Source organism: Emys orbicularis, chromosome 8 (genome assembly GCF_028017835.1).
Source record: "Emys orbicularis isolate rEmyOrb1 chromosome 8, rEmyOrb1.hap1, whole genome shotgun sequence".
NCBI lineage: Eukaryota > Metazoa > Chordata > Testudines > Emydidae > Emys > Emys orbicularis.
In genome coordinates this window covers 3143624-3160089 of record NC_088690.1, presented here as the reverse complement: position 1 = coordinate 3160089, position 16466 = coordinate 3143624, and the positions used below count along the sequence as shown (strand labels likewise).

The 16466-nt window shown below is 64.9% G+C and overlaps 1 protein-coding gene and 1 non-coding gene across 2 annotated transcripts in view; both read right to left on the bottom strand.

The window, feature by feature from the left end:
- Positions 1-4299: 4299 nt before the first annotated feature.
- LOC135883163 (U1 spliceosomal RNA) lies at positions 4300-4463 on the bottom strand. The gene has a single exon (XR_010561607.1). It is a non-coding gene; the product is annotated as a U1 spliceosomal RNA (small nuclear RNA).
- Positions 4464-10758: 6295 nt separating this feature from the next.
- BTBD19 (BTB domain containing 19) overlaps positions 10759-16466 on the bottom strand; it is a 60126-nt gene continuing 54418 nt past the window's right edge. Inside the window, exons 5-8 of the mRNA XM_065409268.1 lie at positions 13573-13641; positions 12408-12539; positions 11520-11645; positions 10759-10881 (exon numbers count right to left, since the gene is read on the bottom strand). Coding sequence (XP_065265340.1) covers positions 10759-10881; positions 11520-11645; positions 12408-12539; positions 13573-13641 — 450 coding nt within the window. The remainder of the gene's footprint in view (positions 10882-11519; positions 11646-12407; positions 12540-13572; positions 13642-16466) is intronic.

The following is a 16466-nucleotide window of genomic DNA, read 5'->3' as shown; positions in this document are numbered from 1 at the left end:
ACACCTGCATGTGGGCCCGGGGCTCTCAGCACTGCCTGGTGTGTGTGGGGGGTTACAGGGACTGTTTTAAGGCATGTGATGTGACCCACACGGGCAGGGTTTACGGCACCAGCCCCCCTCAGCAGGCGAGGAATCGCAGCCCGCCCAGCTGGGCCACGCCCAAAGGGCTGCGCTTGGCTCTAGGTTGGCATGTGCCCATTAACGAGCCAGCTGGTGCTGAACGTGCCGGCAAGCTGGGCAGACACCTGGTGTGAGTGCTGGCCTGTCTAGCCCCTGAGCGTGGCTTAGGCCCTGCCGTGCCACAGGGGCTCCCCTCACTGCATGAGCTGCTGTGAGTGGCACAGGAGGAGATGCCAGCCGGATGCTGCGGGTCCAAAGAACGGTCAGCGCCCAGCTAACCAATGCAGTGCCTCATTATCTTTGAAAACTCATGGCGATCAGGGGAGGTCCCGGATGACTGGAAAAAAGGCTAATGTAGTGCCCATCTTTAAAAATGGGAAGAAGGAGGATCTAGGGAACTACAGGCCAGTCAACCTCACCTCAGGCCCTGGAAAAATCATGGAGCAGGTCCTCAAGGAATCAATTCTGAAGCACTTATTCGACATTGGTGAGGCCTTATCTGGAGTACTGTGTCCAGTTTTGGGCCCCACACTACAAGAAGGATGTGGAAAAATTGGAAAGAGTCCAGCGGAGGGCCACAAAAATGATTAGGGGGCTGGAGCACATAATTGTTTAGTCTGCAGAAGAGAAGACTGAGGGGGGATTTGATAGCTGCTTTCAACTACCTGAAAGGAGGTTCCAAAGAGGATGGATCTAGACTGTTCTCAGTGGTGGCAGATGACAGAACAAGGAGTAATGGTCTCAAGTGGCAGTGGGGGAGGTTTAGGTTGGATATTAGGAAAAGCTTTTTCATTAGGAGGGTGGTGAAGCACTGGAATGGGTTACCTAGGGAGGTGGTCCTACTTTGAGCAGGGGGTGGGACTAGATGACCTCCTGAGGTCCCTTCCAACCCTGATATTTTAGGATTCTAAGCCGAGCCGTACGGTACAGAAAGGAGCCCCATGGACCCGCCGTCTGGCACGCAGCTCGGTCTGGCACCTGCCACGTGCTGCCGAGCCGGGCCCACCCCCACCCAGCGCTCGGACCAAAGGACTCGGCCGGCTCTGCATTGACATGGCGCCTGTAGTAAGATGAGGCCCTGAAACATAAACTCTTGTGTCAGAGGCCTAGTCTGAGGCCTGAAGCCTGAACCAAAGTACTTCCAGGCATTGCTAAGCAAAAGCTGGGCTGTGAGCCAGAGGCAGGCCCCGCTCACAGAAGTGGCGAGAAGAGGAACTTGTGCCAAGATGACATCTGGACACTCCACAGACATAACAAGGAACAGGCAGGTGCATCTTAAAGACAGGACAGCATGATGGATAGATCTGTTTGTCTGGAACAACATGATCAAAGGGGAGACAGCACCCTAATGAGCCAAGGGGCTGTACCTAATACGTCAGTAGGGATGAGTAATCTGTCCTGTAACTGTATAAAAATAGGTCCTGGAGTGCACATCTTTGTCCAGCCTAGGGGGCAGTGGAAAGTCCTGCCACTGACTGAGCCAGTCCATTGCCAGGGGGCACATATACGTAGTATATCCTGTAGAGTTTATAGGAAACTATTCCTGTGCTTTGTTTGATAACAAACCTGGCTCGGGTTCCTTCGTACCTTACTAGAGTCTGTGGTCTTTGGGGGTTCTCTCGGGGTCTGCTGTGTCAGCGATCTGCGCAGAGCCGGGGCAGCACACAGAGGGAACACACACGCAGCCGACTGTTCTCATCATCGAACAAGAGCAGAGCACCACACCGGTAGCTACTGACAACAGCGCCCATTCGCTAGCACCAAAGCCGCCGGCAACTTTGCAAAGTGCTGGGGGAGCCGGGCCCCAGCCAAATGAACTTGGGGGGGCAGGGGCATGAGCCCATTCAGTCCCACCGTTGCCCTGCACCCGGGCAGCTTATACTAACAGCACATGCACAGCCCCCGGGAACGTGGGGTCGGCGGAGCGTCGTGCCTGGAGTGGTGCCCAAAGGGGCCACCGCGGTAGTGCTCTGGGATGTTTATGGGGAGCTCATTGCGGGGCAGCAAATGCAAAGGGGCTTGTTTAAAAACACATAACAAGGCTGGTGCCTGGTGTCACCCGCGGGGCCGGACCAAATAGTGAGGGGCTGGTCTCTTTTAGATGGGGGGGGGCTAGCAGACGAAGCATGAGGACACACCTGGGTTCTAACAAGCTCTGGGAGCATGTGGGGGCCCTGTGGTTAGAGCAGGGAGTTCTAGCCCCGGCTTTGGGAGGGGAGTGGGGCCCTGTGGTTAGAGCAGAGCAGGTGGGCTGGGTTCTAGCCCTCTGCCTAGTTCCAGAATCCTGCATGGGGCAAAAGCGAGGAGGTCACCAGGTGGGGGGATGGGGAGGCTGGCATCAGACGCAGGCCACGTTGTGAACAGGACCAGGGCGGGGGGGGGGCGGCATTGGACACCAACTGTGCGAGGAAGCAGCTGTGCAGGTGTATGAAAATATCAGTGATGACCGGCTGAGGCCCCACAAATTCATCAGACACTGGGCCCCTGCTCGGCGATTGCCCACAGGGCAGAGCTGGAAACCCCAGAAACGCGGGTCAGGCCCGTGGTGTGTTCAGTGAGGGGCTGGGGGTGCCAGGCCCCTGTGCAGAGCTGGGAGATCTGCGGGGTGGGGGAGATGCCAGGACTCCTTTCCCACCACTCTTTGGTGGTGGGGGCACATGCAGGGTCATTTCCTGCTGGCTAAGGGCACCGGCTGGCTCAGCCTGGGCCTGGTGCTGGGCCTGGCCATGCAATGAGTTTGGGGCGCTCAGCCCCAAGAGCTGGGGCGAGGTGTTCACGGCACACCCAGCCTGGCCCCAAGGCTGGGGAGAATGAATGTCTCACCAGGCCCGGGAAGGGAGGCAGGAGGCCCAGGCTGCATGTGCCATCACTGAGCGCGCCTACCTGGTGGAGCTGAGCACTTGAGTGGGTTGGGGCAGCCCCTCAGTTGGGTGTGGGGGGGGGGAAGGGGCCCCTACCCCCCATCAAGCAGTTAGTGGATCCAGTTCTCAGAGGAGCTGGGCTGAGACACCCTGGGCTGCCCTGGACACATGCAGGTGCCAGCACCAGGCAGGGCAAGCACTGGACAAGCCCCCCTCCAGCACAGGGACGCTACCCTGCCCAGTACACCCCATCTCCCCTCCCCCCAGGGCCTGAGGGCCACAAGTCTTCACCTGGGCAGGGGCTCCCAAGAGGTCCTTGCACTTGCACCTTCTCCCCACAAGGGGGCAGCAGGTGCTCACACACTGGGTTTGAGGGCCAGGGGAAGCCCAGGGGGTTTCCAGCCACACCACATGCCAGGGAGCTCTGGACACATCGGCCTTAGGGATTCCCCCACAGCCAGTGCCTTGATTGCACCCCCAGCTGTCCATGGACCCATTCTCCCCCCCCCCCGTGTTGAATGGGGCCTCGTCTGACCTTCCTGCCCTCTGCAGCTAGCCCCGGTTTGCATGCACGGCTCCTAGGCTGACCCTGTGGAGGGCCTCCGAGGCTGGCGCTCTTCAGCGGAGGTGGCCCCTGCAGAGGGCAGACGATGGGGAAGCCCAGTGGTGCCACTGGGCGGATGCCTGCCCCAGCTCTCCATTTCGGAACTCTGGCTCCTCTGCCTTTGCCCTACAGGCTTTTTTGCCTGCCACCCTGTGGGGACGAGGGGGGGAAGCACTAGGACAAGACAGGCTGAGGGCCTCTTGGAGGGTCTGGCTCCCCTCAAACCCCTGTGGCTGTCACCACCAGGTGCTCTAGTCAAGAGGGTAGTCAGCCTTCTCCCCATCTCCACAAAAGGCGGGAACTTGGTGTGTGATGACACATAAGTCAGGAGTGTGTAAAGGGAAACCCGTTCCCACATCGCCCTAACCCCCCAAGGGCATTTGGGGAGGCAGTGGGCCTAAAGCAATGGAAAAACCTCCTCCACCACAGGGTGGTGCCAGCCCAGTCTCTGTCACAGTGACATAGTTGATACCAAGAGCGAAAGTGTTTCCCAGAGACCAAATGAAACACAGTTTTTAGACAGACCTTTGGAAAAGAAGAGCCCAAGAGGAACAAATAGATAAAAGACTGTAGACAGAAAAAGACACAGAAGCAGAATAACGCAATTGTACTCAGAAAGGAAAAAAAAGCCATGAAGCATGAAAGTAAAAACCAGCGAACATAGTGTGGAAAACACTACAAACAAGACTTATTTGTCTGTCTTTAACCAATCGCCAGGGGAGAGCGCGAACGCAGTCCCCCACTACCACAAATTATGCAGTCGAGTTTCCCGCATTTGGGGAAATCGCAGGGGTCAGCACACCCGCAGTGCAATGGATGAGCCTCACCCTGGGAAAACCACCTTCGTGATCATGGTATCTCCCCTGCCAGGTAAGTATGAGTTCCCAACGCCCAGCCGCCGCTCGCCCTCGCTCGCCATATATTTTAAAGCCACGGTGCGGCCCGCCGCGCCCCGACCGCCGGTCTCGCCCACACCGGCTCCCACTGTCGAGACCTGCCTCGACCTGGTCCCGAGGCCCCGCCCTTCTCCACACCGAGCCCCGGGTGCCAAATTCGGGCCCTGCTGGGCAGCCTGCCTCCGCTCCCACAATGCTCTGCTCGAACACATATCTGCATACGTGCTCACGCGGCTCCGCCCCTCCGGTCGGCCCCTCCCCCTGCCTGTCCAGGCCCGGCTCTCTCCCCTGGCCGGCCAGCCCCGGCTCTTCAGCGCTACGGGAGCTAACCGAGGGGGTCGGGGTGGTGCCCATCGAGCCAGGGCGGCGGGGAGATCTCAGCGCGGCCGGGGACCCCTGCCCCACTCTGGCACAGTCATGGGGGGGCAGCTCCTCACCCCCAACAGCATTTGATGGTCAGCTGGGGGCGTGACCCGGGCCCCACCCTACAGGAACATCCCCTGCAGCCTGGGCGGGCCTGGCACCCAAGGGGTTACAGCTGCTGGGGGCGGGGGGCACAGGTTTGAATCCCCCCAGGGGTCCGGGGGCAGCACCCATCACTCACTACCTCCCCCCCCCCATGAGATTGGCCAAGGCAGAGGACAGGCTGGGTCTGAGCCCCCACACTAGGGAGAGGGGCACTCTCCAACTCGGCTCCCCCAGCTCCCTGCACCCCCAGCCTGTGTGTGTGGACAGCCCCCCCCCCCCCCCCCCCCCCCCAGGCCTGAGCTGGGGCACGAGCAAGGGCAGGGGCTCCAAGCAGCCGCTGCCCCCTCCGCCGTGCCAGGCCTGGCTAATCCCCAGCAGAGCAGCGGCTGGCTCCTCCCTGCACCCAAGGAATCCCGGCTGGTGGGGGGTTGGGGTGGGGTGGGGCGAGCTCCCCTTTTGCCCCAGGCATCATCCCACTGGGAGCCAGAACCGGGCAGGGGGTTCGGGGCAGGTGCCGGAGGCAGCAGGTTTCCCCCACCCCACCCAGTTCTGCCTCAGGCTAGCCCCAGCCCCAGCCCTAGTGCCAGCCCGGTTTCTATGGTGCCATAAAGGGACTGACGCGCATTTCACCCCCCCGCCCCGCCCCTGCCAGAGGGATAAGGAGGCAGCTGCTGGAATAACCTCTGCCCCCCTCCCCCTCCAGCCAGGCTGGTCAGTGGGCATGAACAGGGGCCCTGCACCCCACTCCTCGCGGCCTTTGGACTCCAGAGTCACTGGGAGCAAAAGGCTCAGCGGGGGGTGGGGGTGGGGGCGTTGAGGATGGGCAACACCCAGTGCCAACCCCAGACTTGGAGGTGGGGGGGGGACCCATCCTGAGCCCCACTCAGGCACATCAGAAAAACAGGGCAGTAATGAGAACAGGAGGGGCTGCATGTCAGGAGTTAGGGCTGGGCTAGCAGGGGGCTGCGGGTCGGGATTGAGGGGCACCGGCAGAGCTGGGGGAGCCCAGGGCTGGGCTAGCAGGGGGCTGCGGGTCGGGATTGAGGGGCACCGGCAGAGCTGGGGGAGCCCAGGGCTGGGCTAGCAGGGGCTACAGGTCGGGAGTGAGGGGCACCGGTAGATCTGGGGGAGCCCAGGGCTGGGCTAGCAGGGGCTACAGGTCGGGAGTGAGGGGCACCGGTAGATCTGGGGGAGCCCAGGGCTGGGCTAGCAGGGGCTACAGGTCGGGAGTGAGGGGCACCGGTAGATCTGGGGGAGCCCAGGGCTGGGCTAGCAGGGGGCTGCGGGTCGGGAGTGAGGGGCACTGGCAGAGCTGAGCAGGGCCGCCTGGGGGGGGGGGCAAGTGGGGCAATTTGCCCTGGGCCCCGCAGGGGCCCCCACAAGAGTTTTTCAGGGCCCCTGGAGCGGGGTCCTTCACTCGCTCTGGGGGCCCCGGAAAACTCTTGCGGGGCCCGGGCCCCTGGAGCTTCTTCCGCTCTGGGTCTTCGGCGGCGGGGGGGTCCTTCCACACCGGGCCCCGCCGCCGAAGTGCCCCCTGAATCCTCTGGGCGGCCCTGGAGCTGAGAGGGTGCCCAGGGCTGGGCTAGCAGGGGGCTGCTGGTCTGGGTGAGGGGCACTGGTAATGCCAGCCAAAGTCAGGCAGCAGAACAGCAGGGGGGTGGATGGCCAGGCTGCCAAGGCCCAGGGCTGTTCCTACCTCTCCCCGCGTCAACCGATGAGTCAGTGCATGCCAGAGGGCTCAGCAGGGCTTCCCTGCGGGCACCCAGCCAGGGCTCAGCTCCACGGCCACTTAGCAACCCACACCCCAAACAAACATGGGCTGCAGCCAGCCCCTCCTCGCTGCATGGCCTGGACTCAGCTGCTGTGGTGCCCCCCAGTGCCATGGCCACAGCAGGGCATGGTGCCCCCACAGCTGATCCCCTGTAGTCCCCCTAGCCAACCCCCACACTGGGGCACTAGGTCAGGGAAGGCTCCCCTCTAGCACAGCGCCCCCTAGCTCTGAACGGGCCCTGCAGGGCATCACCCCCCACTGAATCGCCATCATCACGTCGTCCTGGTGTGCCTGTCACGGACTCACAGATCGTGCCCACTCTTGGCCCCGTGCAGTCCGTGGGGGGTGCCCCTTTCAGTGAGACAGCCCTTCTCGGGGGTCCACTCTCTCTCAGGGTCAGGCCCCTCCACCTCCTGGAGCCGCACCTCTCTGAGCCTTAGCACGTCTGTCTCTGCCGTGGGCCCCCTCAGGGAGTCCACGCGCTCTGGACCCCCGGGGCCTCCACCCCCGAAGGGGTTGATGCCACCCTGTTCTCTAGACCGGAGTGACTCTCAGCCAGCATAAAACAGGAGGGTTTATTGAGAGTTGAACACGGCACAGGAAACTCTCAGGGCCTCAGGCCGGGCCTCCCTCAGCCCAGCACATCCCAGTCTCTCTGCATCCAGGTGGGCTCTGCCTGCTCCCCCTCTCCAACCCAGAGCCCACCTGCTTCCCAGCTGGGCCTCTGAGATCACCGGCCCCAGGCCCCGCCTCTGTCCATTGTCTTCTCTCCAGGTAAACAGGGTCGTAAACCGGGGCCTCCTTTCCTCGCTTCTGTCCTCTGGCTGGAACCGGCTGGTTAGGTCACTGGGTCCTCACTCTGCAGCCCATTGTCCTCCCATTGGCCAGAACCGGCTGCGTCTCCTCAGCTGGGCCTCCGGGTCACCAGGTCGCCAGGTCACCGGTCGCTGGGGTATCCATCCTCCCGGCCATCGGCTGGGTCCCCAAGTCCTCTCTCCGGTCCTCTGCAAAACAAACTCCCTCTCCCCTCACCTCGTTAAACCAGTAACACCCAGGGAAACTGAGTCCCACCCCCTCCGCATGCAAACCATTGAAACTCCACAGAAAACAAGAAAACCCCCCACTTCGTCACAGTGCCTGCCCCAGCCCCCAGGTCCTGCCCCAGCCCCACCCTGCTGAGCCTGGGCACTCGGGGCAGGCCCAGCCCCGAAGCTGCAGCCTGGGCTGAGGCCCTGAGACCCTCCCCCCCCCCCCGTCTCACCCATGGTCTTTGCTGGCTGCTTCTCGGCTGACAAGCCCCTGGGTGTGAGCAGGAGCAAAGTCCCTGAGCTGGGCCCACCCTGGCCGGACGCTCCGGACCACCCTGGCAAAGAAGCCAGTGGAGAAATCCAGCAGCTGCCCCGGGCTGAGCTAAAACTCCCCTCAGCCAACCCAGGGGCTCAACTGCCAGTTCCCAGGGCGCCAAGAATCGATTCCGTCCCGTTCCTGGTGCGGGGCCCAGGAAAGAGGAGCCGGAGTAAGGCCCCTGCCCTGCCCCCCGCCCTGCCTGCGGGAGAGAAGCCGGACCCCTGCACAGGGTGGGCATGCAGGGCAGCACATCCCGCCATTGGCCCCGGAGGAACTGACTGTCCTGGGCAATCCAGCCTCAGTGTCCCCACCCTGTACTGGCGGGCCCCTCACCTCTGCCTCTGGGCTCCCTGGGCAGCAGGGCAGAGCACTGCTGGGCGTGGAGGCAGCCTGCTGCCCCGGCTCTGCCCACCCCCAGGGGCTAGCTGCAGGCCAGGTGGAGGTGACCGCACCGAGCGCAGACCCGGAGCCAGGGAGGCAGGGGGCGTAAGGAGGGGGAGGGCAGAGGAGATGCCAAGGCTCGTCGGGCTGCACCAGGCCCCAGTTGGGCTGGGCCACGGGCTGGCTGGGGTCCCTGGAGGTAGAGACCCATCAGTGCCACAGGGACGGCTCAGAGCAGCGCTGGCCTCGGGATCCAGCGCCTTGCACTGCCCCTGGGTGGCTGCTGCTACGTGTGACGGGCAGGGAGCTGGGCAGGCTAGACAGAGAGATGGGGGGGAGGTCTGGACGTGCCGCACTGTGCCTGCTGCTGTGACCCACCCAGCTGTCAGGTGCCCTCATTACCAGCCTTGGGGGACCCCATCTCTGGAGTCACCCCTCTGTGGGCCCTGGATGGTCTCAGCCTGGCAGCCCTGCCATAGATGGGGCACAGAGTGAGCACACAACTTCCCTGAGGTCCCCCAGGGGGCCTGTGGCAGAGCAGGGCAATGAACCCAGGAGTCCAGACCCCCAGCTGGGGCTACAGTCACAAAGGGGAGCCTGCTGTCTCAGGGGCCTTCCCAGGCACAGCTCCAGTGGGAGGCAGTAATGACCAGCAGCCCCTTGCCCCCACCCCGACTCACCCAGGGATGTGGGGTGCAGGGACGTGGGGTGCTGGCTATAGACCATCAATGGGCAACTCCTCCCCAGACCCCCTTAATCTATCATACAATCATAGAATATCAGGGTTGGAAGGGACCTCAGGAGGTCATCTAGTCCAACCCCCTGCTCAAAGCAGGACCAATTCCCAACTAAATCATCCCAGCCAGGGCTTCGTCAAGCCTGACCTTAAAAACCTCTAAGGAAGGAGATTCCACCACCTCCCTAGGTAACGCATTCCAGTGCTTCACCACCCTCCTAGTGAAAAAGCTTTTCCTAATATCCAACCTAAACCTCCCCCACTGCAACTTGAGACCACTGCGCCTTGTTCTGTCATCTGCTACTACTGAGAACAGTCTAGATCCAGCCTCTTTGGAACCCCCTTTCAGGTAGTTGAAAGCAGCTATCAAATCCCCCCTGCAGCCCCCTGCTAGCCCAGCCCTGGGCTCTACCCACCCCCAGCTCTGCTGGTGCCCCTCACTCCCGACACGCAGCCCCCTGCTAGCCCAGCCCTGGGCTCCCCCCAGCTCTGAGGCGTTGCTGAAATCAAGACGCTGACTCAGCAGTGAGCTCCATGGAGTTTTATTGATCCTGCGTGCGCTGCAGGGCAGCCCCAGGGCCCCGAGTGACCCCCCTGAGGCCTGGCCCACCATGTGCCAGGGCTGGCCCCCTCCTTTGGTGGCCCTGTGACTTGGTGAGGGGCATGGTGTGGCCCTGGGGCTTGCGGGCATCCAGCCCCCATCCGGGATCAGACACACGCTGGAGAGGTCGGCCCTGAGGCAGGGCCTGTGCACAAGCACAAAGGGGCTGCAAAGCAGCTGGCATCCCAAGCTGGGGCTCCCTCCGGCTCAGGGGGGTCCCTGGGCAGCACTGCACCCCGGGGGAGGCAGGAGGGTCTCACCCACCAGGCTGGGCCAGTGGCGTAGCCAGGTGGAGGGAACAGGGGGAGCGGAAAAAGAAAAAGGGCACCACCTGCTGCGGCGCTTTTACTGACGGGGCGGCGCTGCGGGTCTTCGACGGCGGGACCGTCACTCGCTCCGGGTCTTCGGCGGCGCCTCGGCGGCGGGACCGTCACTCGCTCCGGGTCGTCGGAGCGAGTGACCTTAGTGTACATTAGAGCAGTCCCTGGGCTAACCTGACCTTCCCCAGCTCCACACGAGATCGGGCTCAGACGGGAGGCTGTCGTGTCACCCCCCTCAGCCTCCCGTCTGGGCCACAGGAAAATCCAGGCCCGTCCCAATCCACTGCTGGGGGCGGGGCTGTCGGCTCAGGGAGCTCTCAGCTGAGGAGACGATGGGTGGGAGCCTCTCCCCGGGCCCTGCCACCCCCAGCCATTGCAGCTGGGCAGCCTGCCCGGCCCACGCAGCAAACTCGGGCAAGGGGGAGCGTTGTGGGCAGCCCCCGTCTCAGCCCGGCCCCCCCACGCAGGACCATGGCCACCCTGAGCCTGGCCCGGCACTGGCTGGGATGGGCCAGGCCTGCCCCCGGCTCTGGAACAACGGGTGCACAAGGCCAGCGGCGTCCTGGGAAATGCGCTTTGCCCCGTCACTCCTCCCGGAGACGAGGGACCAGACTCTCCCTGCCCTCCGGCACCCGCCGCTGGCTGCCACCCCCTCACTCGAGATAGCCGTGGTGCTCCCGGGGCTGGGTGCCCCTGCGGCGCTGGCACAGACGGGATGGCGCCCCGCTCCCCTTCCTCAACGCGTGGCACTTCCAGGCCTCAGCGATGCACTCGACCTGCGGGGGGGACACCAGGCTGCTGCTGTGCCGGCCGGTCCGAGCCACACCGGGGCTGGCTCGCAGCCGGGCCCAGCTGGACACAGTGCCGGGCACCTGGGCTTTGGGGGCAGGACAGGGCCGAGAAGTGACAGGGATGGAGAGGGCGAGGGGGCTGGTCCCTGGCAGAGGGGGCCATGGGGCAGGTGTCTGGGTCAGTGCCGCAGATGTCCCTGCTTCTTCCCGGCAGCAGCTTCCTGACCGCAGTCCCTTGGCATCTCTTGCCAGCCTCTCCCCGCCCTGGAGGCACTGTCCAGACCCACCCCAAGGGGCGGCCCGAGGGCCTGCAGCAGGTCCCATGCCCCCCCCCCCAATGCCTTAGGCCAGCCAGGCCTTCCCAAGGGCCTGATCTCAGCCAGGGGCGCGTGGACAGATGGACACAGACACAGAGTGGGTGCATGGCCAGACGGACACAGACAGACAGACGGACATAGACAGATGGACGTAGACAGCCAGGGCCACAAGGACAGACAGATGGACACAGTCACAGCTGGGGCGCATGGACAGGCAGATGGGCACAGACAGACAGACACAGACGGACGCAGCCAGACGGACACAGCCAGACAGACACAGACGGACACAGCCAGCCGGCCCCTCACCGGGATGAGCGGATCCCTCTGGTTGTGGCTCTCCAGGGCTGCCAGCTCGCGGGGCGAGAGCAGGGGCAGGCGGAGCTCACGCACCGGCCCCGCTGCCACCTCTGCCACCGGCCGCTCCAGGACGGCCTGGAACAGGAGTGCAGGGTCAGGGGCCAAATCCATGACCTGGGGAGCCAGCGGGGGGGGGGGGGGGGGGATGATCTGGGGAGCCAGCGAGGAGGGGGGATGCAATCTGGGGCCTTTGACCCTGGGGTGGCAGGGCCCCCCAGCGCTTTGGCAGCCAGTGGGAGACGGGCCGGGTGTCTCGGCCAGGTTCCCAGGTGATGGGGGCCAACGTCACCAGCCAGCACCATCTGCCCTCCTGTGTGCCCTCCAGTCCCCCCCAGGCACCCCCAGGGACAGAGCCCTGGCATCTCGCACCCAGGGCAGACGGGAGCACTGAGGGGTGCGCAGGGACTAGCATCACCTGTGCTTGTGCCCCAGAGATTGGGGCCTGGGTGGCAGCCGGAGCCTGGGAGCTGGGGACAGGTGCCCTCACTGGGACACCCTGGGGCCCTGCGCTCTGCTTCTCCAGGGTGGTCTGGGGGGGAGGTGGCTGGCAGCCAGGACGCCTGGGTTCTATCCCCAGCTCTGGGAGGCGAGTGGGGGGGGGCAGAGGGATCTGGCAGCCAGGACACCTGGGTTCTCTCCTGACTCTGGGCAAGGAGTGGGGTCTACGGGTTAGAGTCGGGAGGGGGGTCCATTCCAGCTCTGCCATGCACTCACTGGGTGACCGGGGGCACATCCCTCCCCCCTGCCAGCCTCCCCATGGTGGGGGCTGAGATGCCTGCAGCAAGCCCCTGGCTTGGTGAGCCCCAGCTCCTGGCCCTGCGGGCCGCCGGCACTCACCGAGCTGACGTGGGCCCATTCCCGCACAGCCTGGATCAGGTCCGGCTCGTCGATGGCCAGCCGGTCGCTGCGCAGCACGGCCACCAGCGCCGCGGCCGACAGCTCGTGGAAACTCCGTGTCTGCACCACCTCCTACGGCACCGCAAACGGGCTGGATCACCCCTGGCAGCGGGCCTGACCCCCACCTGGCACGGGGCGGCCACAGAACCTCTCCCCACACCTCCCGGGCATGTACCCTGCCGCCCACCCCACCCCCATCACCCCCTGTCCCTGTCCTACTAGCCCTCTGCCCCGCCCCCATCCCACCACCCCTGCCTTGCACCATCCGTCCCCCCTCTGCCCTGCCCCCATCCCACCACCCCTACCTTGCCCCATCCCATCCCTCCTCTGCCCTGCCCCCATCCCACCACCCCTGCCGTGCCCCATCCCGTCCCCCCTCTGCCCTGCCCCCATCCTACCACCCCTCTGCCCTGCCCCCATCCCACCACCCCTGCCGTGCCCCATCCCATCCCTCCTCTGCCCTGCCCCCATCCCACCACCCCTGCCCTGCCCCATCCCGTCCCCCCTCTGCACTGCCCCCATCCAACCACCCCGCCGTGCCCCATCCCGTCCCCCCTCTGCCCCGCCCCCATCGCACCACCCCTGCCGTGCCCCATCCCGTCCCCCCTCTGCCCCGCCCCCATCCCACCACCCCTCTGCCCTGCCCCCATCCCACCACCCCTGCCGTGCCCCATCCCATCCCTCCTCTGCCCTGCCCCCATCCCACCACCCCTGCCCTGCCCCATCCCGTCCCCCCTCTGCACTGCCCCCATCCAACCACCCCGCCGTGCCCCATCCCGTCCCCCCTCTGCCCTGCCCCCATCCTACCACCCCCCTGCCCTGCCCCATCCCGTCCCCCCTCTGCCGCACCCCTGTCCTGCCCCCTTCTCTTGGCTGCTCAGGGCCCAGGATGCTGTCAGGCTGGTACCACGTGGGGCATTGGCCGCATGCCCGAGTCTGCTAGCGGGTGGCAGGGGGCGGGGGGTGGGGGTATTGTCAGAGCTCATGGGGGAGCAGGCTGATGCACAGGCCCCCCCCCCACCTCGTGCTCTTAGACCCCAGGGCCATGCACCTCTGGCCAAGCCCTGCCACCCTGTGCCCCCCCTCGCTCTCTGAGTGGCCATACCCGCGTGCGGTCCTCCACAAACACCAGGCAGTGCTCCCGCAGGTCCGTCTGTCTGTAGGTCACAGCCGCCTGCGGGGAAAACACAGACAGACAGCTGGAGTCAGCTGGAGACCGGGTCACTGGCAAAGCAGGGGGCTGCGGGTCGGGAGTGAGGGGCACCAGCAGAGCTGGGGTGGGGGGAGCCAGGCTGGAATAGCCGGGGGCTGCGGGTCGGGAGTGAGGGGCACCAGCAGAGCTGGTGGGGGAGCCCAGGGCTGGGCTAGCAGGGGCTGCGGGTCGGGAGTGAGGGGCACCGGCAGAGCTGTCGGGGGAGCCTAGGGCTGGGCTAGCAGGGGGCTGCGGGTCGGGAGTGAGGGGCACTGGCAGAGCTGGGGGGGGAGCCCAGGGCTGGGCTAGCAGGGGGCTGCGGGTCGGGAGTGAGGGGCACCGGCAGGGCTGGGGGGGGAGCCCAGGGCTGGGCTAGAAGGGGCTGCGGGTCGGGAGTGAGGGGCACCGGCAGAGCTGGGGGGGGAGCCCAGGGCTGGGCTAGCAGGGGGCTGCGGGTCGGGAGTGAGGGGCACTGGCAGAGCTGGGGGGGGGAGCCCAGGGCTGGGCTAGCAGGGGGCTGCGGGTCGGGAGTGAGGGGCACCACAGAGCTGGAGGGAGCCCAGGGCTGGGCTAGCAGGGGCTGCGGGTCGGGAGTGAGGGGCACCGGCGGAGCTGGGGGGAGCGCAGGGCTGGGATAGCAGGGGCTGCGGGTCGGGAGTGAGGGGCACTGGCAGAGCTGTGGGTGGGGGAGCCCAGTGCTGGGGTAGCAGGGGGCTGCGGGTCGGGAGTGAGGGGCACTGGCAGAGCTGGGGGTGGGGGTGTCTGACTAGCACCTACCTACAACCTCTCTCAGTCTCACAAGCTCTAGGGTTCGCCACGTCGCCCCACGCAGCTGGTGGAGCCAGCACTCGGTGCCCACTGGGGCATTGTTACCCTTCGCTGGGAGGGAAACGGGGCCACGAGCCACTTGCCGGGACTGTCACCCTGGGAGCCCCAGGCTCAGCTCGGCTCTGCTGGGGGCTGCAGGGACCTGGGCTCTGGGGGGGGCCGGCACCCCATAGTGCTTCCCTGCAGGGGGGCTGCCCCTCCCCAGGGAGCCTGTGGGTCAGGGCCGCACTAGGCCGGGCGGCTTTGCAGGTATCCCCACCCCAGAGAGCTCCCAGGGTCACTGCAGCCCCCAGGCCCTGGGCCAGGGTTGGGGGGGGCCCAGCGAGACTGCTGCTCTGTGGGGGGGGGGCAGAGGGGAGCATTGCCAGGGTGTGTGTGTGTGTCACGGAGAGTGGGGGGACACAAGGCCCTGCACCCCCGGCTTCCTGCGATTCACCATGACTCTCAGCCAGCCAGTAAAGCAGAAGGTTTATTTAGACGACAGGAACACAGTCCAAGACAGGTCTTGCAGGCAGAGACAACAGGACCCCCCCCAATTAGGTGCATCTTGGGGTCCCAGGGCACCACAGCCCCTTGGGAGGTCAGAGCCTCGTCTGCCTCCCAGCCATGTCACCAGCCAGCTCTCAACTCCCTCCACAGCCTTTGTTCAGTTTCCCGGACAAAGGTGTCACCTGGCCTCTAACCCCTTTCTGGGTTCTCATGTTACATGCTCAGGTATTCTCCCTCGGCCAGTCTCCCATCCCCCAATGCAGACCATCCTAGCCACACTCCACTGTCAGCATTCAAAGCCCACAGTAAGAACAGTCCCAGTTCGTCACAGTGTGTCCGTGACTGGGGCTGGAGCTGTCACCTGTGAGGCACTGGCCACACGCACAGATACAACGTACACCCAGCACACGCAGCTAAAACACACATGGCACACAGACACACACACAGCACTACAATGCACACACGGACACACACACACGGCACAGACCCACGCAGTACAGTGCACACATGGACACACACACAGCACAGACACACAGCACTACAATGCACACACGGACACACGCACACAGCACAGACCCACAGCACTACAATGCACACACGGCACAGATACACGCAGTACAGTGCACACACGGACACACACACACACAGCACAGACACACACACACACACAGAAATGCACACACATGCCCTGCCTCGGACGGGATCTCAGCCTGTCCTGTTCCCCAGCCTCAGCAGGGTTTTGGGCCGTGCCGCCGCGGCAGCCGGGCCCACCTGGCATTCAGTGGGGTCAGATCCTGGGTTCCTGTGAGGGTCGGTGCCAAGGGATTTACACGGTTTGTAGGGGCGCCAGCAGGGGGCGCCCCAGGGCCAGACTGGAGCATGGAGCTGCTCGCCCAGCCAGCCCAGGGCTTGGCCACCGCTGCGATCGGCTCCCTCAGCCCCACCAGCCCCTGGCACAGGCCAGCTCTGTCCCCCAGCCAGGGGGTCTCGGGGGATCCCCGTCCCCAGCAGCTCGGCTCAGTGGCCTGGGCTCCTTGGAGTGGCTCCCTGCCCAGCCCCTTGCGCCCCTGGGTCGCACGTGGAGGGGCCGGGGTGAGGAGATGGCTGTGGCCGAGCTGTGCCTGCTAGCAGCAAATCTCCCCGTGGGCGGGGATGGGGCACCGGGCGGGGATGGGGCACCGGGCGGGGATGGGGCACTGGGCTCTGCCAGGGCTCTGCCTGCGCTGGGTCTAACTGATCGCCCGGTCTGGGGTGGGGAGGAATTTCCCCCTGTGACGAAGTGAGGGTGGGTATGATCTGTGAGTCCGTGACACCACCCGGCTCAGATTGGCACAGACCCTGGGGGGTTTCGTTGTCCCCTGGCTGCAGCGTGGGGCCCGGTCACTCGCTGGTTTGAGCTGGTGTCAATGGGGGATTCTCGGGAAGTCTCGAACCCCTGCTTAGAGGGGCAGCGACTCAGCCTGAGGTTCTGTGCCCCCCGTGCCACGGCA